At 41.1% G+C, this 27,123-nt stretch overlaps 1 protein-coding gene across 24 annotated transcripts in view; it reads left to right on the top strand.

The window, feature by feature from the left end:
* Positions 1-27,123, top strand: part of Epb41l3 (erythrocyte membrane protein band 4.1 like 3) — a 233,093-nt gene that overhangs the window by 44,476 nt on the left and 161,494 nt on the right. For 3 of the 24 annotated variants that reach the window (XM_052750143.1, XM_052750142.1, XM_052750140.1), the window contains exon 1: positions 12,311-12,581. The exons of 2 other annotated variants lie outside the window; for them this stretch is intronic. In XM_052750143.1, the coding sequence (XP_052606103.1) occupies positions 12,527-12,581 (55 nt within the window). In that variant the 5' untranslated portion in view covers positions 12,311-12,526. Of the gene's footprint in view, positions 1-12,307; positions 12,582-27,123 lie in introns of those variants that run through there. 19 more of the 24 variants (XM_052750145.1, XM_052750146.1, XM_052750152.1 and 16 more) reach the window with 11 other exon arrangements.

Genomic DNA, 27,123 nt, shown 5'->3' with positions numbered 1-27,123 from the left:
CTGCCTGTAAATGTGCCGAGTTGTCAGGCTTCATGGAGCAGGCTGAATAACCAAGCTGCCAAATAATTATCTTTAGGAAGAGCTTAAATTACCATACATGAAATCCCATTTACTTCGGATAACACCACACACAATCACAACATAATAAAATTCATTAGCTCTTTAAACTCTTTCAGACTACTTGCTCATAACATTATGAGTGAGTCTGCGCTTCCCTGTCTAGTGCAGCTTTGACAAATAAATGCCTTTAAAAATATGCATATGGGACTGGAGATGGATTAGTCAATGAAGCCCTTGATAGACATGCATAAACAGCTGTTTGAGCCCCAGAAACCCAGGAGAAAAACTGAATGTGCTTGTATACACTTGTAATCCCTGGGGAGGCAGAGATAGAACGCTGGGGCTCCCTGGCCAGCCAGACTAGCCGAATTGGAAGGTGTCAGGGTCAGTGAGAGACATACAGGTATACACACATGAATATGTAAACATCCATACATAAAAATACACGCAATCTGAGTGCCAAAATCTGTAATTGCGCTCTAACAAAATTATTTAAGGACCAACCCTTTCTTTCAGTTAGTTTGATTCCTGGGCGCACCAGGCCGATGACTGACAGTGGGGCACTCATTCAGCTCTGAGTGGTTGAGAATATAAAGTAGTCACATAGAAGGGTGTAAAAAAAAAAATGAAACAAACGGGGCAGTTCCAGCACCAGGAGACCAACATTAGGAGAGGCTGTTACCACCCCATAGGTCTGAATTGTAAGGGCATGAAACACGTAGTGTAAGCAGGACCCAGTGAGAGCTGAAGAGGCAAGAAAGTGGCCATCTTACCGCAGCTGTCCTTTTAGAGGGATGTGACCCAGGCGGAAACTGTGCACCTGAGTATGGAGGAAGTCCTTTAACAGTTGCAGGGGAAAGTAGAGTCCTCAGTTGTTTTGATTTAGCTTGTTTGAGACAGGAACTCACTATCCCTGTGAAGGTAGGCTGGAACTCACATCTGTAGCCCAGTCTGAGCTCCAACTCACCATAATCCCGCTGTTCCAGTCTCCTGAGTGCTGGGATTATATGCGTGTGTGTGTGTGTGTGTGTGTGTGTGTGTGTGTGTGTGTGTGTGTGTGCGTGTGTGTGTGCGTGCGTGTGCGCGCGCATGCGCGCGCCACCAGGTAGGTCCAGCCCCCTCCTTTAATTCTTATTTGGACTTCTGGGCTGTATCCAGAATCTAATGTTGATTAACAAAGGAAAAGAAAAAAATGCATAAAAATTTTATGTTTTGCATGCACACAAGGATCTTCCTGAGAGGAAAAAAACATGATGTGTTTATCTTCTCTGGGCAAAACACAATAAATATGTGAAGGGATGACACAGCAAATGGATCTCTAGGCTAGAGTAATAAGTTCCAGGATGCTACTGAGAATTACATTAATTACATTTCTCATTGCTGTGATAAAATACCTGGAGAAAGCCATGTCGGGGAAAGAGTTACATTGGCCCTCAGTTTACAGAGACACGGCCCATCACAGCAGAGAAAGCATGGTGATAAGGACAGCATGGTGGCTACAGCCTGTGCCCAGGACTCCCTACCTCTTCATAGTCACACCATTGAACAAGAAACAGAGAGGACAGGAAATGAATCAAGGCGAACCTCAAGACCCACCCCTCAGAGGACCACTTCTTTCTACCTTCTCCCAAAACAGAGCTGCCAGGTGGAGACCAACACCTCGGCCAAATCCTAACAGAGATAAATTGGAGGGGTATAAGAGGTTGTGAAATGTATGGGGTATCTCACTGTGTGTTTGTTCGGGTTTATAGTAGCCCTAATAACCAAGTTTTGATGATCAGGGCTATTTTCCAGGCGTGGTAGATTGAAGGACATCCTTCTCAGGGGGATCTTTATAGATTTCTGTACATAAGACAGCCCAAATGACCTTTCCTGAAGCCACAGGTCATCAATGGTTTCAGCCTGAAATAATCAATACACCAATGTGTCTTATTTGGGGAATGCCGTGGTCTTAATGTCTTCACTTTTCACTCCCGATGGTGTCTCCTACTTTGAACCCAAGTCAACGGAAGCAGGAGTGTCTGTAATTCTTGAGTGACAGTGCACAGGGGAACCTTCCCCAACTTCCCCATGACAGGACAGAGCAGTGGAAGGTGGCCCTAACAAAGAGTGAGACACCTGGCATGCTTTTGAGCTTCCCTTTGGGGAAGCCTAAGAAATGAGTTCATTTAGAATGAAGTGCAAGAGACAGTTTCCTTTTAAACAGACCTGCCTTGGCACACCTTGTTTCAAAGATAAACGAATAAGTCTTTCTACGGTATGAAGCCAGCAGACAAACTTGATACATGGGTGATAGTTTCCCCAACAGCTAGGCTCCAACGCCCACTCTACAACCACGGACTCCAGTCCAGCCATTTGGAAGCTCTAAAAACAACAACAGAAGGTAAAATGTAACCAAAGCAGCCAGACTTGTTCATTTCCCTTTTTGTTCTAGATTTCAGTCTCTGAATCTTCTTTTTTGAACAGGATCAGATAAACGCTGAAGGGATAAAAAGATCTTTATATTAATTTGGGGGGGGGGGGAATGGCTTGCCCCTGGAAACAAGGCGGCCATTGACAGATACAGTAAGTGCCGCACAGCTCTGCAATCCACTTCTCTGAGTCATCGTCTCCGCACTTAGCACAGAGTTCGTTTTTATTCAAGTCAGTCTCCTCTTTGAAGCACTTTGCCTTTGGTTTTAATTTACTGCAGATTCTCACTTTGAATCAGATGGAATAATTTGACATGTTGGGATGTCTCACTATGATGGTTCTAAGTTGTTTTCAGATGTTTATTAATTGCTCTAGTAAAAACTATCCTTTTGTATCAAACACTGACTGAGCACTTGCTGGATATGGAACACCTGCCACAGGCTCCTCAACTCTTCCATTAGTCTTTTCTCAGTATCTCATTTTGTTCTAGAAAGAATCCTGAAATGAATTTTTGTTAATACATTTTAACCCTTACACCACTGGAAGACCTATCCATTCCTCTTTGTGGATGAAGAAAAGAAGGGCCAGAGACTAACTCTGTGAAGCTGTATCAGGACCCAAGCATTTGAATCAAAACTAATAAAAAGAAAATAGATCATTTGCTAAAAAAAAAACAATGAACTGTGTCATAATTCTGGCGAGTGCTGTGGGGATGTGATTATTCCATTTAAAAAAATCTGATTCATTGTGGCAAATCTATTCAAAGAATTTTGGATCTGCCTAACAACAGATCCACATATTCCTTACAGTGTATACAATGGAAATACAGTTTGGCCATTGGCCAGTTTCTTCTGTGCCTCCATTTCCAGTGGAATTATAGGTAAAGAGCCTGCACACAAAAGATTTGATCAAGATCAGAAACAAGCTGGGCAAGCTCGTGAGAACTGTTTTTTAGAGCCACGTCTCTTAAAACGCTCAGCCTGTGAGTTTTCACAGGTATTTATTGTCTGGCAAAAGACAACATGATTCTTCTGTTCTAAGATGTCTTACGATTAGTGACGGCTTTGGTGGGATGACTGCTGCAGTGGACTCTGTGTTGGTTTCATATCCTGATTGCAGATATGCTGACCTCTCTGGAGAAAGGAAATGTTGAAAAATGAGAAAATGAAGAATTGCCTCTGCCATGTATTTTTGGAGGGAAATCTCTCTACTTGTGGTCAGCTGCCCCAGATCATAATCTGAAAACAGAGACGGAGCAAAGCCTGTTGGTTTAGAACTGTGCAGCTCTCTCAGGATTTACATGTAACCCCAGAGAATGGCAGTGAGGGGCCATATGTCTGGGATTGTGTTAGTGGGGAGAGTAGGTGGGAGGAAGCCCCCAGTTAGGTAGACAGTGTACAAAATTATGACTTAGCCACACTCAGTCTTTCAGCATCTCCAAGGCTTCATTTTCACAGTGGGAAAGTGATTGCCTGTTTCCCACCCTACCCCCTGCAAATAAAAAGCTGTTATTAAATTGATGGAGAAATCATCCAGCAGCTCAGCACGGAGGACCTCTGCTGGGTTTTTGTTTAGGGGGGCTAACATACTGATAGGGACTGTTACAGCATTCAGCACTGATTCTGTGGCCAGTAGGTCACAGCCACCTTACCTGGGAGTTAGACTAGTGTGCTAAAAACAGTGGACAATGAGTGTTTGCCTGAGTTACCTGTCTGTGCAAAATGACTCTAGAATCTTTTCAGCTTTCTCCTATGTGTATTCAGCAGCTTTTCCCACACAGTCCAACAGGGCTGTCTCCCCGCCTGGACCTTTGTATTCCCTCAGCCAGCTTCATTGCCGCTTCGTGGATCCCTGCCACGACGTCTGCAGTGGCGACTACTTCTCTCTGCCACCCTTTCTTACCCCTCCGGAGACTCCTGCTTTGTACTGGGTGCTGCTGAGTCTTATGGTACCTCCCGGATCTCTGGGAGGTAGTCTTACTTTATATTTACACATTTATGATGTGTACTTTTAAATCCTATGAAGCATTCAAATTTCTCGGAGATTTTGAACGTTTAAGGTGAAGATTGTCCCCTTGGGTTCCACTTGTAGGTCAGACACAGACCATTCATACAGACTCTGGGTACTTAAACCTCAGAGGCTCTTCCTCTCCCACTCAGAACCAGGGGTTTGATAGCTTATTGCCTTGGACTTTTGTAGGACCATTGTTCTATGCTAAAACCATTTAAGCTGCATAAAAATACCAAGTTTTTAGCTACAGTATTTGGCAAACATTAGCTTTAAAATATTCTTAAACATATACTGTTTAACATTTTAAAAGTAAACATCTGTTTAATGCCGAGAGAAATTAAATTGTAGACTCCAGATGTAGTTGGAGTCTCTGTGGCAATATATATTTAAATCACAGCTTTCCAACGAGCCTGGAGGCAGCTGCCAAGTTTTGAGTCCTCCACCAGGATCTTTCCCTACCTTCCCGCGTCTGAGATGAAGAGTCACGTGGAACATCCAGCTTTGTGTGCCTCTCCCTCCCTCGGCTGCCAGCTCGCCCAGCAGCTATCATATTATAGCGCTTGATTTTTTTTTTTTCATAATAAAAGCCAGCTCAGGGACCATGGGGTCCTTCACCTTGAGATTCCACTGGAGAGAAAACTCTTTGGTCTTTCGATTTGAAATCTCCAGGGGTTTTCTACCAAAACATCAGAAAACCAAAATTACTAGTTTGAGATAAAACTTCGCATCTGTATTTTCTTTCTTTTTTCCTTTCCTGCGGTTTTATGTTAAACATCCAATTGGAAAAGCAGCATCTTTAGGAGATTAGATTTCTATGCAGGAGACCTACATATTTGACAAGTTGTAATAAAATGGTGTGTGTGTGTGTGTGTGTGTGTGTGTGTGTGCGTGTGAGTGTGCATGTGCGTGCATGTGCATGTGTGCGTGTGAGTGTGCATGTGCGTGCATGTGCGTGCGTGCGCGTGCGTGTTGTCTGTTCACTTTTCTCCCTGTACTCACTATGCAGGTTCTTGCTTCTTTTCCTATTTGGCATTTGAGGAGGCCCTTTTGAGTCACTTGCACCTCTACATTCCATGTCCGACTCTCCCCCATCTCACTAGTTATATCAGCACAGATGTTTACAGGGAATCATGTTTCTTTCTTCTTTTCCTCTTTTGCCCCTTCTTCCTCCTTGGCTTTCCATCAGTGTGACAATATGTGAGACACTCAGCTAGGTTGGAAAGGTTCGGCTGGGTGCCAGCACCAGAGGCCTCAGTTCATGGTGATTGGCCTTGGGGCCCCTGGAGAAGGGCCTTCTGATGGAAGTACATGATGGGAAGAAGGGCCTCCTGATGGAAGTACATGATGGAAAGAAGGGCCTCCTGAAGGAGGTGCAGGATGGGAAGAAGGGCCTCCTGAAGGAAGTGCATGATGGGAAGAAGGGCCTCCTGAAGGAAGTGTAGGATGGGAAGAAGGGCCTCCTGAAGGAGGTGCATGATGGGAAGAAGGGCCTCCTGAAGGAGGTGCGTGATGGGAAGAAGGGCCTCCTGAAGGAATGCGTGATGGGAAGAAGGGCCTCCTGATGGAAGTTCAGGATGGGAAGAAGGGCCTCCTGATGGAAGTGCAGGATGGGAAGAAGGGACTCCTGAGGGAAGTGCAGGATGGGAAGAAGGGCCTCCTGATGGAAGTGCAGGATGGGAAGAAGGGCCTCCTGATGGAAGTGCAGGATGGGAAGAAGGGCCTCCTGATGGAAGTGCATGATGGGAAGAAGGGCCTCCTGATGGAAGTGCATGATGGGAAGAAGGGCCTCCTGATGGAAGTGCAGGATGGGAAGAAGGGCCTCCTGATGGAAGTGCAGGATGGGAAGAAGGGCCTCCTGAAGGAAGTGTAGGATGGGAAGAAGGGCCTCCTGAAGGAATGCATGATGGGAAGAAGGGACTCTTGATGGAAGTGCAGGATGGGAAGAAGGGCCTCCTGAAGGAGGTGCATGATGGGAAGAAGGGACTCCTGAAGGAAGTGCATGATGGAAAGAAGGGCCTCCTGAAGGAAGTGCAGGATGGGAAGAAGGGCCTCCTGATGGAAGTGCAGGATGGGAAGAAGGGCCTCCTGATGGAAGTGCATGATGGGAAGAAGGGCCTCCTGATGGAAGTGCAGGATGGGAAGAAGGGCCTCCTGAAGGAATGCATGATGGGAAGAAGGGCCTCCTGATGGAAGTGCATGATGGGAAGAAGGGCCTTCTGATGGAAGTGCATGATGGGAAGAAGGGCCTCCTGATGGAAGTGCAGGATGGGAAGAAGGGCCTCCTGAAGGAAGTGCATGATGGGAAGAAGGGCCTTCTGATGGAAGTGCATGATGGGAAGAAGGGCCTCCTGATGGAAGTGCAGGATGGGAAGAACTTCTCCCCTTACTCAGTAAAGCAATGCTATGAAAGGCAGCCTGGGATCCATTACCCCTTGTGGCTACATCTCCAATGACCAAACTAGCTCTAGCTCCCAAAGGATCCACCAGGCCCCAGTAGCAGCATCAGCAGGGTTGTCTTTCAATGTATGGACCTTTGAGAGACATTTAAGATTAAAAACTGTAACACGGTTCTTAAACCCATTGGAAAACTTCAAATTTAGATACTCTAAGGGTAAAGCCACTAGAATTAAGCTAAAAAAACAGAGAGAGATAACACAAGCCAAACATAAACTAGTTTCCTATATAAGTAATAATACAATAATAAAATAATAGTGTTTTTATTATTTTCATTATGAAAATTGTCACTATTCATTTTTATCTTAATCTAATCTTTGTCTACCACATAAGAATAGGAATACATTTTTATAAATAAAAAATATAAATAACATTTCATACCTTTTCCCCAAAGTATAAACACATAATTTCAAATATTGACTGTTTAGCTTCTTCTAAGTTTATCTTGATAGCCACTTGTGGATTTGGCACTTATTCACCAGAGAATTGACATTGGGATACAATGAGAGGCTCCTGTGGCCCCTGATGTGAGGGGACAAGCCATGCTAAGGCCTGCACCTACAAATGGACAGTGATTTTAAATAGGAGTCCTCAAATGGAAGTTGTGGGGATGAGAGTTTCATGGAATCACACTGGTTTTGCTTTTCACAAGTCTAATTTCGTGAAATACGTACTGGAGGAAGATGGAGTAGGAAATCTTAACAGCAGTTACTGAATCTCTTGAGTAATGCTGAAAAAAAAACCAGACAAGTGTTTGTGTGTGTGTGTGTGTGTGTGTGTGTGTGTATCTACCTCTCTGTATGTCTGAACACATCTCTCTATATATTTGTGCACAAATATATGCACCTATGTACATTTACATATGTTTAGTTATATAGTTATATGTGTATGCATCTACACACGTATGAATACTTATAGAAGTATATAGATCTTCATGCTTATTTACGAATGTATAAATGTACATATGAGTGTTTCTTATGATTCATTTTATTCTTTATATGCATATGCATATATCTGTGTGCATGTATGTGTGTGGGTGCTCACAGAGACCAGAAGAGGACATCAGATCCCCTAAAGCTGGAGTTACAGGCAGTTATGAGCCACCTAGAGTGGGGACTTTGAACCAAACTCCAGTTCTCTGAAAGAGCAGCAAGTTCTCTTAACTTCCAAGCTATTCTTCAATTTCCATCATCTAAATGTTTCTATACAAATGTTTGTATGTGCACATATGAATGTACACACACTTATATGTAGGAGTGTGCATCAGTGTGTATGCAAAGCATCTATATTTATGTGTGTAGATATACCTGTGCATCTATACATATGTTTATAGATACTGTCTTAGGGTTTTTATTGCTGTGAAGAGACACCATGACCATGGCAACTCTTATAAAGAAAACATTTAATTGGGGTGGCGGCTTACAGTTTCAGAGGTTAAGTCCATTATCATCATGACAGGGAACACGGTGGCATGCAGGAAGACATGGTACTGGAACTGAGAGTCCTACATTTTGCAGGCAACAGGAAGTCAACTGACTCACTGGGCGATATCCTGAGCATAGGATACTCAAACCCTGTCCCCACAGTGACATACTACCTCCAACAAGGCCACACCCACTTCAACAAAGCCACACCTCCTTATAGTGCTACTCCCTGTGAGATTATGGGGGCCAGCTACATTCAAATTGCCACAGATGTGTTCGTTCTTCAGATAGTTCCATGATTCTGTATTTGTGTGTGTGTGTGTGTGTGTGTGTGTGTGTGTGTGTGTGTGTGTGTGAAAGTATATTACCCATGGAATAATTTAAGAGCATTTTGCCACTAGCTGTTGTTGTTGTTGTTGTTTTTACTCTTTGGGGGGGCCTGCCACCCAGCTCCTAAATAAATCACACATGGAGGCTTATAAATGCCCAGCCTTAGCTTGGCTTGTTTCTTGCCAGCTTTCCTTAACTTAAATTATCCTGTCTACCTTTTGCCTCTGGAATTTTCCCATTCTCTTACTTCTGTAAATCTTAGTCTTACTCCATGGCTTGCTGGGTAGCTAGGTGGCTGGCCTCCTCTTTCTCTGGGTACTTCTCTTTTTCTCCTCCATCTCTTTTTTTTTTCTCTGTATTCTCTCTGCCTGTCAGTCCTGCCTATCCTTTCTCCTGCCTTGCTATTGTCTGTTCAGCTCTTTATTAGACCATCAGGTGTTTTAGACAGGCACAGTAACACAGCTTCACAGAGTTAAACAAATGCAACACAAGCAAAAGTAACGCACCTTAAAATAATATTCTAAAACATCCTGGTGCTGTGCCTGGAGGGAGCAGCTCACTAGAATCAGATCACAGTCCCTCCTTCACTCTCTGCTTCTTGTCCAGGAAAAGGTGAACAGCTTACTCCACCACATGCTGCCTTCTCTGTGATGTTCTGCCTCCACATGGGCTCAGAACCAGTGGAGCCAAAGATCTCTGAAACCATGAGCCAAAATAGATCTTTCTAGGGCTGGTGAGATGCTCAGCTAGAAAAGACGTTTACCACCAAGCCTGATGGTCCCTGGAAATAGCATGGTGGCAGGAGAGAGCTGACTCCCAAAAGCTGTCCTCTGACCTCTCCACACTCAAGCACATGAAAACATATACACAAACACATACACATACACACACAAAATAAGTAAACAAGCTTTTCCTTATTTAAGTTGGTCGTTCCAGGCATTTCTTCACAATGATAAAATAACTACTTTACGTGTCTTTACATATATGTGTGAGTATATATCAGCAATATATGCATCTATACTCAGGAGTCTCTCTCTCTCTCTCTCTCTATATATATATATATATATATATATATATATATATATATATATATATATATATATATATATGTATATATGTATATTTAGTGCTTGTATGTGCACATTTGTGTATCTGTACTTGTGAGTGTTTTTGCATAAGTATATATGTGTCAGCCCATGTGTGGGTTGCATATCTATACATATGACATATTAAGAGCGTGAACAATGGAGCAGGAGGAAAGGTAGGATGAAAACTCTCCCATCTTTCATAACTATGACTTTGGGGAAATTTTTAACTAACTTCGTTTCAATCATCTTTCAGTTGAAAGTAAGAATAACTCATGCCCTGTAGACTCTTCTAGTGAAGGTCACATCAACACTGCTGGTAAATCTTTAGTGTATAAGCAACTGAAAGTGTTGGTCACTATATAATCATTTTATCAACATATCGACCCCTCACATCCTGAATAAACTGAGATCAGGTGGTTGCAATGTCCCCTTGAGTGCTGTTGGTGTGAGTTAGTCCAAGGGTTCTGGTCTAGCCTGATCTTTCTGTTGTCCAGCAATATCTGCTTAGACTTGTCATCAGTTCAAACTATGCCTCATGGACAGGTACTCACCATCACAAAAGGATGAAATAGTGTGTGCTGCTCTTGTGTATCATGTCGAGAAAGGGAGTCTGGCCCCACCCTGGAGGCAGTCCAGGGCTTGGGGTCTGTAGACTGGATGGAACTTGAGCTCTGACAACATCAGCATCATTGTATGATGACTGCCAGTTTTTGCTTATTTATTTTTTTATAATGGCTCTTTGGCTGTTTTCAGGACCTCAGATATACAGTATTGAAGTTCTCATGGCCTTTGGTCATTGTAACACTCTCATTGGTATTTCCTCTGTGTTTTATTTCATTATTTTATTTTATTATTTTATTATTAGATAATTTAAGCAATATAGTAAGCATTGAAAACACTTCCCAAAACAAAACCGAGAATTTTTTTTTGTTTGGTTTTTTGAGACAGGGTTTCTCTGTGTAGTTTTAGTACCTGTCCTAGATCTTGCTCTGTAGACCAGGCTGGCCTCAAACTCACAGAGATCCTCCTGGCTCTGCCTATCAAGTGTTGGGATTAAATGCATGTGCCACTACTGCCTGGCTCAAAACCTAGAATTTTGACAATAACTTTGCCTAACATTTGGCTAAGCCCTCATCCCATTCTCTGTCTCCACCTGACAGAATCCTTAGGTCCAACCTATTTGTCTAACTTATATTTTATTTTTATACTCTAATGACATTCACAACTATTCTGAAAATGGAATTTTAAGTTTCACTGTTTTAAACTTTTAAAATACACATCCTGTGGTTTATAACACTTCAATACTTTCTGGTATGAAATTTTACCTATATTGTAGTATGTGTAGTAAATGTGTTTGCTCTTACATGTTTAATACTGCTGTGCATGAAACAGCCTCTATTTTTGGTGGGTGTTTTGAGAATCATGCTGTGAGGAGGAAGTTGTTTTGGCATTGTTGGTTGCAACTGTGGTTCCTGATGCACAGGTCTGAGAAGCTGTCTTGGATCAAGTAGAATTGCCAGACCACAGAGTATCTAAATGTTCAGCTTTTTTTGCTGCCTTAAATAGATCATCATTAGAGTATGGGTCTATGTTTCTCCCAAGACTTGGAACTGTTACAGTTCTTTAGTGTTTGTTAATTGATGTATGTAAATTGGAGTTTTAATATATATCATTTGATGCCATCACCTCCTGTTGGAGTTTGAATTTATATTTCTCTCATGATCGATGGGACTGATCACCTCTTGTCACACATGTGGTCATATCATTCTGCAGTCATGAAGTGTCGGTTCCTGCTTTTCATTATTTTGCAGCTGAGTTGAGCTTCTCTTGCTGTTTTTTTGGAATATGAACCATATCACTTGACTGTTTTAAGATATTCTCTTCATCCATTAAAGATGGAATGATAATATATTGTTCATAGGGTTGACTTAAAATTAAATTAGTGTTTGCAGTTGGTACTTTACCCTCTTCCATAGAGCATTCTAGATCACTGGAACGGTTTCTTCTTCCTTGTTGAGCGGGCTCTGCCCCCTCCCACAGGAACCACCCATTAGTGGATTGATTCTGTTGGAAATTTGCCCCATCTACTTAGTGGAGAGACTCAGCTGTTTGGTGTGACCAGCGCATTTCTGCTAGTATTATACTTTAGGACTAAGGCACGTTAGATACACTCAGACCTACTTGGAGAGTATATGAGGAAACACATTGAAAGGAAAAGATAAAATAAAGGGCAAACATTGATGTAATTATTCTGTTGATTTTAACAGCCTGCCTGTAGATTTTTGATATGTGTATTAGTAAGACAATTGGAAAATATAAGGACTTTGAAAGTAGATCCAAGAAAACTGAAAAAGTGATCCCAAACAGCAGATTCCATGTTGATGCCTAGAAGCCAGGGTCACGGGGAGACCTAGATGCTTCAGGTTTTCTGTGTCCTTCCTCCTAGAATCTCCTTCTACAGCATTTTTGGAGAGCACTGCACAGTCATGCAGAGCTGCTACACCAGGAACCAGGAAAATACTAGAAGCAGAATCCCAAGGACATCCCCCAAATGCTACACAGTTACTGTTTCCAGTGCCTGGCTTGATTTTTTTTTGAGAGTTGCATTCAAGAGAAGAATTTAGAAGGCATAGTGTGAAAACCTTGCTTTTACCACCCGGAGCTTTCTGTGCTTCCCCGGGAGTATTACTGGAGGAGTGGGAGCGCTGTGTGGAAGCCTCAGGAACACTGGCATTACTGCAGTGCACCATGCCTTCCTTCATCTGTCTCTATCTGTGCTCAAAGTCGCTCCTAGGATTTGGAGGTGAGTTTTTCCTATTGCTGAGATGAAGGTGGACCTGCACAGAGCGATGGTGGTTAGGAATTATCATTGTCATTAGAATCTGAATGTGATAAACAGTTAAGCAAATTGACACATGAATTCTACAAGGGAAATATGGAAATTATTCCTAAGGCATAATCGTCTTAAAATGTTTGTTCACTTATGACTTTGCTCTGATAACTGTCCTTGGGCTTGTCAGCAACGAGTAGGGAAATTTGGGGATGAAAGGACATGGAACTTAGCCACAATGTCGTCTCACTTTGGTGTGTGTGTGTGTGTGTGTGTGTGTGTGTGTGTGTGTGTGTGTGTATTGTTTTGTTCTCTTTTGTACACAACAGTCTGACCCATTTGGCTAGGAATTCTCTGCTCTGGGGAAACATGTTTGAACAGTCTGGAAACAGCTTTTAGTTGTGATGGCAACTTACAGTTTAGGAAGTCCTTAAGAGAGAAGTTTGAACGGTCTCCAAAGACAAGTGTTGTCTACTTGGGCTTCGCCTTTGCAGCTCACAAGTTGTGACTCATTTTATTCTGTGCCAAGAACTAAACACAAGACTAGTGCCATGGAATCTAAGTTTACTTTCTACGAAATTGCAGAAACAACGGGTAACCCAATTTCATTGATGCATGGAGGTTAATTCTCTAAGCATCAAAGGACAGGGCTGCCTTTAAACCCAACTCGGCTGTTTCAGGAGAGAAAGCTTTGTGCCTGGCTCTCTTAGGGGTGGTGTTGGTCTTTGTGTGGTCCTCAGAATAGTGGATGTCAACAGTAACTGGGATCAGAAGTGACTTCTGAACAGTTTTATAGAGAAGCAGCAGAAACTCAGGCAACTCAGGAACTTCTCTTGGTGAAACCTTTCATCTTTCCATCTGTTTCACAAGGGTTCTTAATGTCTCAGAAGTGATATTTCCCATCTGCTTTCCATGCCTCATCCTGAGGGGCATAGGACAGTGGATGCATAGGAACCCAATCCCTTCCCCATCAACTACTTGATTGTGCCCCCTCCCACACTATGACTTTCAAAAACAAAGCTTATACTCTGAGAAAGTCTCACAGGGTATGTGTTATGGGAATTTGCTCCACCAATGACCTTGGGATATCCGGCCCAATAGAGGCGTGTTTTTGTTTTTTTTTCCTGGATATGTGACTGCTTAAAACTGAGGAAGGGGGGTGTGAACTAGCTCTCTCTCAGGGTGGTTGGAGACTGCATGGCTGGTTCCATTCACCCCTGGCGCAGAATGGACAACAAAGTCTGTTTACTTGGGTCTGTATCCATGAGTGTGTTTCTCCCCATTTTATATCTTATTAAATCTTTGATACCCTTTGGCAGACTCTTGTGGATTCACTTAACAGGTATAATATTTTAAGTACTCCTACATTTGTAACACATTCTATTTTCCTTTACATGTCTAAGTATGAAGTATTTCTGATAACTTCTAAATGAATCCAGACATTCTTTTTTTGTGGAATTACTTAAAAATCTTTTCAAACTAGAAGTTACGGGGGTGGGGGAATGAACCTTTTTTCCTCAGGGCTGTAATTCAAGATTTAAGTGATAATAGTAGTTTTGCGTTGTTTTCAACATAACTACATCATACATATGGATGGCACACATGACATTCTCTTGTACCGCATCATTCAAATTGCATGTGTCAGAATATTAAAAGTCACTTTGGAATTTAATGCAAGAAGTTCTAGACTTGCATTTTCTTGCCTTTCCTTGGAGGTGACCCTGTAGTCACAAACATTCTTTGCTGTCACTGCCTGAGATTTCCCTGTTCTTCCCTGATACAGCTCCTAAGTACTTTTGTTACTTCTAAGAGAACTACTATTACTTTCCACATACTACATGACTTCATAATGTTACACATTAACTCTAACCTTCAAAGCATACCTGTATACTAGAAAGTCCCATGTCCTCTAATGCAGGAACTTGCAGTAGCAGTAAGTAGACAGTTGGCATCATGGTGTCTGCTTATTTCTTCAGGAGTCTGACTGACTAGGCCAAGGACTCCAAGGACACTGGTCTATACAAGAGTAAAATGTTATAGAATATTATTTTAAGAGGTGTTACATTTGTTTATGCTGTGGACCATTGGTTTAATGATGCAAAGATGTGTTTCATTCTTTTATGGTGCGTTTGTTTAACTGTGAAGCTGTGTTACTGTGCCTGTCTAAAACACCTGCATGGTCTAATAAAGAGTTGAATGACCAATAGTGAGGCAGGGGAAAAGATAGGTGGGGCTGGTAGGCAGAGAGAATAAATAGGAGAAGAGAAGATCTAGGAGTAAGAGGAGGAGGAGGACTCCAGACGACAGCCACTCAGCTACACAGCAAGCCACGGAGAAAGAAATGAAGAAAGGTATATGGAAATAGACAAAATCCCAGAGGCAAAAGATAGACAGGATAATTTAAGTTTAGAAAAGCTAGCAAGAAACAAGCCAAGCTAACGCTGGGCATTTATAAGTAATAATAGCCCTCCACGTGATTTATTTAGGAGCTGAGTGTTTCCCCCCCACTCCAAAAAAAGCCAAAAGAGCTAAAAAAAAAACAGCAATAGTAAAACAATGAAATTTGAGAAGAATACACAGATCGCTTTGGGTAATTCCTATCCATGAGCATACTTTCCTGTGAATAGGAATTATTTATAACTGGTAAGAATTACTCAACATATGAACTAATTTAGTTGCAATTTGAGGGTCAGTGTTTGCAGAGCATTTGAGGGAGGAGGAAGGGCATGGTTATTTTTCACTGATAAAATTTAGGGACACATCCTTAAAGTGGCTGGTAGCTCTTGCTTTACCTAGAGATGGAGGACCAACTATCAGAGATCTTTTTCAAACCTCTAAGGAATGTGATTCTAACTCAAGATGTCTTATTTTTATTGAAGTTAATTTGGAAAAGGTAAACATTTGGGCTGGGGCTTATGAACATTCTCTAGAAGGATTTGTCACTAAAATCTAGTGTTATCCAGACTGAAAAATAACCCTTAAAATGCATCATACCAAAATGTCATTTACTACTCTGAGCAATGAATCCTTAGGAGTTTCTTATAGAAGAGATTAAAAAAACCATGAACTAGGGATAATATTTAAATTATGATCACTACTTTTCCCATTTTGAAATAGAGGCAAGGAAGACTCTAGATTGTTTTACATTACCTTTTCTAGTAAGCAGACACGTACACATAAAAATAGAATTTAGCATGGTGTGAACTGCTGCTTCCTAGTGAGGGCATTTAGAGCCAATGATTGTTTCCAATGCTTAGAATATTTTTAAAAATGTCCACAACCACGTCTCTTATAGCCAAGGCTTCATAATGCCACACGCTGTTCACTTTAACCTTCAAAGTAGTCTGGTGTAATAGAAGAGCCTGTTACAAAGCAATGCACATAATTGTAATTCCCCATGTGTAATGGACTCATATTCAGAAAGGAAAAAAATGTCTCTTAAAAACTTGGCATTGGATAAGAAAAAAATACAGGCATTTAATACAATGAAATCTATTTTATTTCAAAGATTACAAAGTTTGATGGGAAATGCTGATAGAGTTACTTTCCATGACATTGGTTTGCTCCTTAACCTCTGACATCTCTGGCCACATCTTGTTGCCAGGCAACAGCAGAGAAAGAAAACCTGGGTAACAGAAGTTCCAAGCCTAAGAACTGGCAGGCTGGATTTTAAGAATTTAAAAGCATTTTTCCTCATATACCTAATCTATTCATTACAAGCCTATACAATTCATAAATCTCTTGAAGCACTGAAAAGAAATACCTTTACTATCTAGAAAAAAATTGATGATTATCTTATTCCAAATACCAAATTATAGGAAATGAGAAATACCACTGAACAACCAAGAACTGTTATAAAGTCTATGTATAGAGCATACCCTCCCAGTTATGGGAAAGCTAGATTAAGTCAAAGCCCATGCATTCTTACTTAATACATTTTTTTAAAGTATTGCTATTGGATTTAAAGGGTATGGAGATGGTGACAAAAGGGACCAGACAGACAAAATTAGGAGGTAATCCTTAACAGATGAGGCAAGAAGTGGGCACAGAATGCCTTTAAGAATCAAAGCACAGCTGTCTGTTGCCTTTACAAATGTAGAAAGCTACTCCCACCTCCTGAACTCCCAAAAGCTTCATGGATTGTCCCTACATACAAGAATAATCATACCTGTGACTCAGTGGGTTAAGGTAGCTGTCACCAAAGCTAAAACCCAAGATCCATCTCCAAGGACCCACATGTCAGACAGAGATAACTGAGTCTACAAGTTGTCCTCCAACCTGTACACGTATGTGGTGGATTTCACGCCCACTTGCATACCCAAACGTGTACACACACACAAACTGCCATAACCAGACAGAAGTCGTGGAACAGGCCTGCAATCCCAATACTCAGGAGACTAAGGCAGGAGGACTAGATGTTTTAGGCTAGCCTGGGCTAAATAGTGAATTGGAGGTCACCCTGGGCTGTCTTATAAGATGCTTTTTCTTTTAAAGAACAATCATAATAAATAAAATAAAATTATGTTCCATTTCAAGAGTCACAGTTGTGTGCTTTGGAAAGCATGCATTATTTATAGTTAGCATTGAAAATAGCATTGGTTACAAGCTCTGCTAGACGGATGACAAAACCCGAGAGTTTGCAGAGGTGACTTTCACTCTACTGTGCGTATATTTGTTTCTCTTCCCTCTTGTTCTCCCCCGTGCCTTCTGTCCATTTCTGGGCTCTCTTCCTTACCCCAGCCCCAGACAGTCCATATCATATAGGTATGGAAAAAACATAATGGCACTAATTATTTTTGTATACTAACCTAAAAAATAATTTAAAATGCACAATCAGTTGGTTTTCTATAGAAATTAAATTGTATTTAATTATACTTGTAATTTAAGCATTGTCAGAGAAATCTATTATGAACTGAGGTTAGAGATGTCACATATTCATCCCCCACTTACAGATATTGAATACTAACCACAGAAAACTGCATGCTCTTAGGAAGTGCAGAGAGATGTTTTCACCTCTACGGAAGAGAAGTTCCTGCCTCTGGATGAGTCTTTAAGGTGTTAAAATCTGTTGTAAGGCCATTTGTCACCAAGGAAGTCAAGACTGTACCTATCCCTTTTTTCTTCCCTCTTCTCCCTCAAGTGCCTGTTCACATGGCCACTCATTCACAAGGGATATCTCCAATTAGGGAGAATACTTTATATATTATGCCTCAGCAACACTTTAATCTAATTGTTCGTGAACCCTGCAGACTCATAATTACTGTTTTTGTCATGCACACAGCAGTAAAAGTAATTCCAAATTAAAAGGTGAATGATTAATACTAAACATTTGATTAACTCTATATGGTATGTCCTGATACTAACTAAAAATAAGTTAATCAGCCCAAACCTCCTTAGGCTGCAAACAGCTGACTGAGAACACTGTTCAACTAGAGCCAGGCTGCTGTCACTGTTTTATTTCATTTATTTCTGTAGATTGCTCCCATATCAGAAGGACCTGACTGTATGTCTTCCAGATGTACAAATTATTTCAGAGTGCTACATTGTCCTGTTGAAGGGAATATTGCACAATCACATCTACAGATTATGTTCAAGATATGTTTTGTAAACGTGGATTTAGCACATCTGCCCTAGGAGACCCTGTAAACATTACCAAATCAAGCTTCACATGGTTCTTGGACTCTACAGTGTTTTTGCTTAGTTCTGTTTGAAAGTCTCATCTATCCCAGTCTGGCCCTAGTTACACTATGTAGCTGGGTTTCTACCCTCTTGGTTCTACCTCTGCATGCTGGGATTATAGTTATGAACTACTGTACCAGGTTATTCAGTTCTGGGCATTGAACCCAGGGTTTCCTGCATAGTAGGCAAGTACCCTACTCACTGAACTACATCTACAATCAACTTCTGCAGGTTTCTTTTATGACTATATATTTTGAGTTTTCTTTCCTAGGTGTTCAATCAACAAAAGTTTCTTTTGTTGTTGTTGTGTATTTCATTTGTGTTTTATTTTGTTTGAGACTGGCTTTTGTCATGTAGCCTTAGGCGGCCCCAAACTCATAACATTCCTGTCTACCACACCTGGCTTCCACCTAAGTTTCTTACAAGAGTCCTGAAGCATGTTAGCAACCTGCCAAGGTTTTTTTTTAAAGATTCTGGTGCAAAAATGGTCAGCACAACTTATACATAACAACTTCTTAATTTGGAAAAATCAGGGATCCAAAACTATGAAGTCTAAGAACAAAATATTTAACATGCTTCTTCCATTAGAGAGCCTTGAATGTTTTGAATAGACACGGCAAGGGAGATGCCTTGGGGAGTGCTCTGCAACCCTTAGTCTCTCCTTCTGTTGACAAATAATCAGCACCACTCACAGATGTTTTGCATCTAATCAGGACTTGCCTGTGCCCTCTGGGGCCCCTGGCAAATGTGGCTATCCCTCAGGGAAAGCCAGAGCCATGCTTTACATTTAGTGTTCCAAAACATTTTCTGATACATCAACAAAGCCTTGGCTTTTTCTTCTACCTACCCCCCACCACCACCTTTTCTAGACCATCCTGGGGAGCTGGTAGGAGTCACAGTGCAGGTGAGAAGGGAAGTATATGGGTGTCAGTGGAGGGACTGCTTCCACTCATCTCCCCTTTTGTTCTTGTGAACTATTTAGTACCACTTTAATGAAGCTATATACTCCTTACACATTTAAAAATTCACATCTAAATTTTTTATTTTTAAGTAGTCACACAGCATGTAGCTTTAGATATCATGTACATATTTTACTTTTTATAACCGAATTTTATGTGACTCTTAAATGCCATGGCAATTCATCATCTACCATCATATACTTTACAAGCACAGGAGGGCATTTAAAAAAAGATATTCTGCATATGTTTTTCCCTCTACAAACTTTTATCTGCATTCTATTTCCTCTACAGAATGTTACCCTAACTTAATAGTTTTAGGCTGGGAAACGTCTTGCGAGTTGTCTTATAGCTTAATGCAATAAAGTGAGCATATGTATTGAAACTTTGTCATTGTATGTGAATAAACATAACTAGGTTTTAAAAATAATTTCTGAATTACATAATAATTATAATTACTAGCGATGTATACTTAGACATAAACTATACAAAATATATTACAAACTGATACTTATTATCTACAAAAAGCAAAGTGGGAAACAGTATTAATACAAGCATAGTGTTTTCTCCTATATTTCATGTGTTCAGGGCTCACTGACATGCTGCTAAAATGAGCCAGAGTTTAAAAAGCTTCCCTCCTTCCGGCCCCCTGCTCCCACTTCCTTCCTTCTCTCCCTCTCTCCCGCTTTCATTTTCAAAGATAAGCACAAATAAAACAGTTGTGGTATGAAACCCTCTGTAGTTGAGGAACCAAACTGCCCATCCACCCTCCAAGTCTCTGACCCACTTCATTTTCCCTTTCAATTTTGTCGAAAGAGAAAAGAAGCCCATTACCTGAGGTGCGGAGGGTTTGTTCACTAGTGATGAAAGTAATTTAGATAATTGAAGAAAGGCATTTTCTCCAAGCTGGCGTCGGTGTTATGGATGGTTCTCGTCCAGTCCATCAGAGGTTCCTTGCTCAGACAGTGCGCTGTGGAGATGCGGCAGAGGCTGGCTTGCCTCGGTACTGTCCAGTGTGAAGAGGGAGGTTGTGACTAGGAGATAAGAAAGGAAGGCCCCCACCCCCCCAACAGCACTTCTCCAGAGGGGAAACTTAGTCTCTTAAAATGAGACAAGCACTTGCTTAATATGAACAAGGTCATGGGTTCAGTTCCCAGCACTGCCTATAAAGCCAAGCCGAGCAAAGCCAGTTAAGAGGAAACAAAAGCCCACACAAGCGATCTGTGTCCTCCCAGGACCGACGGACTCTCCAACTGCAGATGGTAGGCGGCACTCTCGCGGCTGCTTGTTCTGGGCGACAAGTCTGTGATTATGAATGTAGTTGTCCTTTTGGGAAGAGGTCCATGTAACACACACACACACACACACACACACACACACGCACGTACACACACACACACACAAACTGGTCAGTGGCTCCCCTGATCAGCCCCATGACAAACAAGCCCCTCATAGAGGCTGGGGTGCTTTAGAGTCCGGAAGGAAGAACGTGGAGGAAACGAAGCGGGCGGTTTGATTTCTTTGGGAACTAACATGAAAAGTTGACCTTTTCTCTATTCTTTATAATTCATAAGTGAGTTCCCCTTTCCCCCCTACTTTCCTGTGGCTGTCTGAATGAGGTATCCTCTAGATCCTTGGGCGTTTGTTAACTTGGTCCCTAGCTACCGGCCCTGTTTGTGTGGGTTTAGGAATTGTGGCCTTGTTAGAGGAAATATGTCACCAAGGGCAGACTTGAGGTTTAATTTAGAGACAGGGACTCAATGAGGTACCTGAGCTGGATTTGAACTCATGCTGTAGCCTAGGATAGCCTCGAACTTGCAATCCTCCTGCCTCAGCTTTCTTAACAGCTAGGATTACAGACATATTTCACCAGTTCTGGGGCCTCAAATTCTTTAACTTGCATTCACCTCTCAATCCATTGAGTTACTTACCCTTCACCTCAATTGAAATTTCTCAGATGTGGTCACTTGTAACTTTTATGTTCTACATCCAGTGAATGTCCCTTCAGCTAATTTTTGAATGACTTGGCTATTTCTTGATCTCTTTCTCCCCGACCAGTCCTGAACTAGTACTTTGCCTGAGGAATCCATCTTCAGCTGAGTTTTTTTCCATGCTGCCTCTCAGCAACATTTTCCATGCTCCAGGGCTTAATTTTTACCTGATCCCAGTCTCCTCTGAGCTGCAGGTGAATATTTTATTGATTGTTCAAAATATGAATTAAGTATCACATGGATAACTTAGACTTAATATGTACCCCATAGATTTTATTAGCATACCTGGAACTCTTTCTACTCTCCTTCCAAACACATTTCTTAATCTACTCCCCCTCTTTCATTGGTAAAGTTAGCCAATACCCTGGCTAGAAACCTGGTAGACTCAATGCAGACCCTTTCTTCTGTGGAGTTAACAGTTAACACAATCAAGACCATGCAAAGGTCCTGACATCAAAAAAAAAAGGAGCTAGAGAGAGTCAGACAACGAGTCCCCAATGCAATCAGAAGCAAAAAAGGGATACAGGGTCTAGTGCTCTGCGGTACACGGTGTGACTACAGGTTACAACAGCTTGTATATTTTGCAACGAAGAGGAGATTTGTAGGTTTTCAATACAAAGAAATGACAAATAAATGTTCAAGGAGATAGAAAGGGTAACTCCCTGATCAAACCTTTGTATAGTGTGTGTGTGTGTATGTGTGTGTTTGTGTGTGTGTGTGTGTGTGTGTGTGTGTGTGTAATGTGTGTGTGTGCGCACAGCTACATGTGTCACTCAAAAATTTGAGCTGCTGATTGGCAAAAGAAAGAATAAAAATGGCACATGGAATCCTGAAGAGTCTTTTCCCTCTGGCGTGCTTCTGATTCTATCTTGCGTCCTTCTGTCTCTACTCTTAGTGCCTGAATAATAGCTTGGTGACAGAAAAATAGTCATGACTGCCTTTAAATATTAGCATTGGTATTACTTATGGCTTAAATAACAGCAAAATGTTCCTTTTGTCTCCTTGCTGCAAACTCGTCTGCTGTTTCTCCTAAATGCACTCAGACGGCGCTACTGAGATAGATATAAACACACAGTGTTGCTTTGTAGACAGCTCACCACCTACAGGTGCAATTGAGAGTCCGTTGTCAATCCCTTGGGCCTCCTGTGCTCTGGCTCAAACACTCCACCCTCTCTCTTACAGGTTTCTCCACATTACTGTAGAGTTCAGGGACCCTGGGGATTTTCTTCTGCCTAGAATCTTTTCCTGCTGTCCTCCCATCCCTTTTTGCTGTCCAAGGTTCTCTTCTCCAACAAGACTCAGCTAAGCTGGGCTAGGGCTTGTCTCCAGCACAGAGGCTCATCGCCGTGCCCGTCCCTCAACAAACACATTTTGAAATTTGATTTTTGGTGTAATGTCATTGAAAAGGGTTGGCTTCAAGAGGCCATTAGCATGTTAAGGGGCATTAATGCCTGTCTTCTGGAAGCAAGTTCTTATTCTTTCAGGATTACATTAATTACCCAAGAAGTATGTTGTCATGAAGCAAGGAATACTCCTTTGTTTTGTTCTTTCTGTCTCTGGACCCTTTATATTATTATTATTATTATTATTATTATTATTATTATTATTATTATTATTATTATTTTTATTTTGGTCATGAGCTGCTTTCACTATACTTTTAGACTTCCAAGCCTACAAAATGGTATGAGCCATAATAACTCTTCCCTTTCTAAATTACCTAGTCTCTGGTATTTTGTTATAGCAACAGAATACAGCCTTAGATACAATCTCTCTTATCTCTGTGCTCCCGTTACTTTAATACAATATTCCATCACACAGTACGTGCTCAATGATGTTTGAGTAAAACCAGCTGAGAAGACAGCTCTGACCAAATCACCACTGTCAGGATGGATGGGTTATCTCAGGGGCTTCAGAGGAGAAGATCTGTGTCAGTATCCAATCATGTACAGAAGGTCCACATTTCTGTATCACTGCTACTGGCATGTTTAATACTGAATGGGATCCATTGATATGCCAGACGTATTATTCTATTTATTTTGAAATAACATAAGAGGAATAATGAAAGCAGCACTGAGAATTGTTACAAAACTCACACCATCCACCTTAATGTGAACAGTTCACCTTTTTAATGTTTACATTTTTTGTAAATACAATACAATGATTAAAACTAAGAAACTGACATTGGTACAATACTTGTAACTAAAAACAGATTTTATCCATATTTCACATTTTTTCTTTGTGATGTCCATTTTATATCCTGCCTAGGATTGTACCTTGCATATGAGATCTCCTGTTCCCCTCCACTCAATGGCAGTTCTCAGTCTCTCCTTGTGTTTAAGTCTAACTCACAACTCACTGTAAACAGAGGTGGATTTTTTTTTTGTCCCATCCTCCTGTTTCCAAATACCTGGCAGCCACTTCCCAAATTACCATACAGAGGCTTATATTAATTATAAATGTTTGGCCAATAGCTCAGGCTTATCACTAACTAGCTCTTACATTTAAATTAACCCATTTCTATTAATCTATGTATTGCCACGTGGCTGTGGCTTTACTAGTCCTCTGGCATCTTGCTTCTTGGGTGGCTTGCTCATGTCTCCAGACTCTTCCCTTCTTCTCCCAGTCCTCAGTTTGGTTGTCCTGCCTAACCTTATCCTGCCTCACTATTGGCCAAACAGCTTTATTATTAACTAATGAGATCAACACATTTTCACAGTGTACAAAAGGATCATCCCACAGCAACTCCCTAAGGTATTTTATAGCATGTCCTTCAGTTTGGATTTCTCCTGTGTTGCTGAGTCATATGCATTGATTGAGGTCATATGCATTTAGAAAGGATCTACAGAGATGACATCTCTCACCTCATGCCTCTCATCCAGGATATGTGGGTCCACGCTTCTGATTACTGAGAGAGTTAAGCCTTTGATCATAGAATAGGGTGTTGGATGATGATTGTGCCAACTATACTGTCAACATACTTCCCCTTACAATTAAGCAACATCTGAATGGAGGAAACACAGAAACAAGACAACTGAAGCTGATGAATGAGCATCAGCTTTAACATCCATAACTGTTCCTTGTAGCGATCACTAGTGTGATCCTCTGACGTTTCTAGTTCTACCATTCCTCCTACAGATTTTAAATGAAATCTTCAGTAGCAAAACATGTTCCTTCTCCTTCTTTCATTCACACAATCACTTACTTATAGCTGTATCAACTCATGAGTAACCCTTTGTTGCCCGAGTTGTAATCCTATGTTATTTTCATATCACATTTTTGTTCAGATGGCCTGACCTCCGCTATTAGGAACCCTTCAGAATAACTTCAGGTAACTCTGGAGTCCTTTCTAGAAGACCTTCTTTTTGTCCTTTTTAAAAACACTTTTTTACTTTTGGCACTTAATGATGCTCAGCAAATAAAAGTTTAAAAATCTAATTGCAACTTCATATCATACCTAGACATTAAAATTTCTTATCAGGAAGCCAGGCACAATTGTGAGTGCCTATAGTACTGGAATTTGGGAGGCTGAGGCAGGAGGATTGCTACAAGTTTGAAGCCACCCCAAGATACACACACACACACACACACACACACACACACACACACACACACACACAGCACAAAGCCTGGTCTCAAAAGAGTTCTCATAGGTAGCTCATGTGATCTGTTATTGCCCTTTTAGCAGCTTGAATCTCTGTTGAAAGATTTGTCTCACATGACCATAGAAAATAGTAAGTTCTTTGTTACCCTCCCTGCTCTGCCCCCAACATAGTCTTGGTAGTTACCTTGTAAAGTGTGGAGTGTAGCATATTCCAATCAAGTCTCAATGCCTGCCATTTAATTTCCTTTCAATAACGGTGCAGGTGTTCCTGATCAATGTACCTGAACAAATGCAGACTTTTCGGAATGGTACAGAAGGGTATTGCTGGTGCCTGCTGAGTTCTTTACCACTTTTAGGGTCTGTGAGCCTAATGCCCCTGCTTAGATGAACTTTGTTCTTCACCTGAGGCTTTGACTGAGCTCAATAGTCAGTTGTCTCTTCCTTCAAAGTGAATTAAGTTTGTAAAGTTAAAACAGCTATCAAGTTGATAGTGCTGCCAAAAATGTTTAGGCAGTATCTGTGCCTTGGGACAAATCTGTGTCTTGGGAGGGAGATTCTTCTTTGAAATGAACTTGAAAGTGAGGCCCAAGCTCTTCCTTCCTGAGTGTAGAGCAGTGCTGTGTAGAGGAGTCACTGATGGCTGCTCTCCATCCATCACTCTTCAGGCTGTTGCTATGCTATCAGTCAAGGGAACCCATCTAATATTAGGTTTATTTTAATCTCCTCTTGTGCTATTTCCCTTTGTATAACATCTTTCTAAAGAAACACCTTAAATTGCTCTCCACATTTTTGTAACTCAAAGTTACAGAAAATTCCCATCCAGCAAAAGAACTCAAGGAGAACTCATAGAAATAGAAATGTTACTAGGAAAGTTCATTTTGGACAAGATCAATGGAGATTCATGTGTTTTCATAACTGCAGAGCATCTGTATTTGAACTAGAGATCAAAATAAGATGAAAAGAAAAATCACATGATCTTATGCTAAGTAATATACTATTTCTGTAGAGTGCATAAATCAGAGTGCTAAATATAATAACTGAGATCATAATATAGATGTCAGATAGGTAAAGAAAGAGGTAGAGAGATGATAGATTGATAGATAGGAGATAGATGATAAATGGATAGATAGGTACATAGATGATGGATAAAAAGGTAGATAGATAGATAGATAGATAGATAGATAGATAGATAGATAGATAGATAGATATAGATAGATGGATAGACAGACATTTTCTGTGGTCTTATTACTGCTTATGTAAGAGATAGAGTATTTTATTTGGTTTGGCATGTATGTCTGTAGTGTTAGCAGCTGGGAGGTGGGGGAGGCTTAGGCAGGAGGATTGCCCTGAGTTTGAGGCTGCATACTGAGTACCAGGTTAGCAAGGGTTACACAGCAATACCCAATCTCAAAAAAGAAAAATGTGAAAAGAAACGAAACATGACAAAACCTGAAAAAATACTTTATTTGGATCCTGTACAAAGAATCTGAGACAGCAATTAAACCTTCAAAAATGTTTGTCAAACCTTTGTCGGTGTCTTTCAGGAAGTAGAAAGAAAAGCCCGTGTAATTGATGTCAGCTGAAAGGAGGTTTCCTTACACCAAATGGTTGTGACTTTCTAAACGTTCATGTCTGCAAGTTCGTTCACAGAGTGCTCATCTGTAACTCAGAAGACATTCTTCCTTAAAAAGGCTTTTTTAGTGGTTAGCATCCCAGATAACTGGAAAAAAGCCTTTTAAATCCATGACATGCTTGAAATATGGGCGAACGGAATGACATCAGTCATGCCAAGTGCCCTTCTCTCTGCGGGTAGGAGTTCTCCCTTCACTCTGCTATCTAGTGGCTGTTGAGTTAGCTAGCTGTCTCAGAGCCCGAACGCAAGTTCTCTCTAGTAGCTCTTGTCCTTACAGAAGACACTTCAGAGTCCATGCTTCTTTATTTCCACAACATGAATGTTCTTGAGGAGGGAAATTTCATTCTCTACCCGTTTGTAGGTGGGGCTTCCAATACAAGTTGAATGACACAAGAAAATATTTTCTCTATTTTCATGGCCTAAAACTTGTAAAATGTTATGAAACTGTGGCCATGCATTCTGAAGATGACAAAGTCTTCCGTGGGAAAGTGAAGATGTTTATTCATGTTCTGAAGAGCACATGCAAGATGATTCCTTTTCCAGGGTTTGCAGGAATGGTCTGAGGATCTTTCCATTAATCTCAGACACAGTAGTATTGGCAAAGAAGGCACTCTTAATCTTAAACAAACAAAAAATCCTCATACTTAATATAGTC

The sequence above is a fragment of the Peromyscus californicus genome, unplaced genomic scaffold (assembly GCF_007827085.1).
Source record: "Peromyscus californicus insignis strain IS unplaced genomic scaffold, ASM782708v3 Scaffold_21__1_contigs__length_65335640, whole genome shotgun sequence".
Taxonomy (NCBI): domain Eukaryota; kingdom Metazoa; phylum Chordata; class Mammalia; order Rodentia; family Cricetidae; genus Peromyscus; species Peromyscus californicus.
Note: the sequence above shows the minus strand (reverse complement) of the source record. Positions and strands in the feature narration are given on the sequence as shown.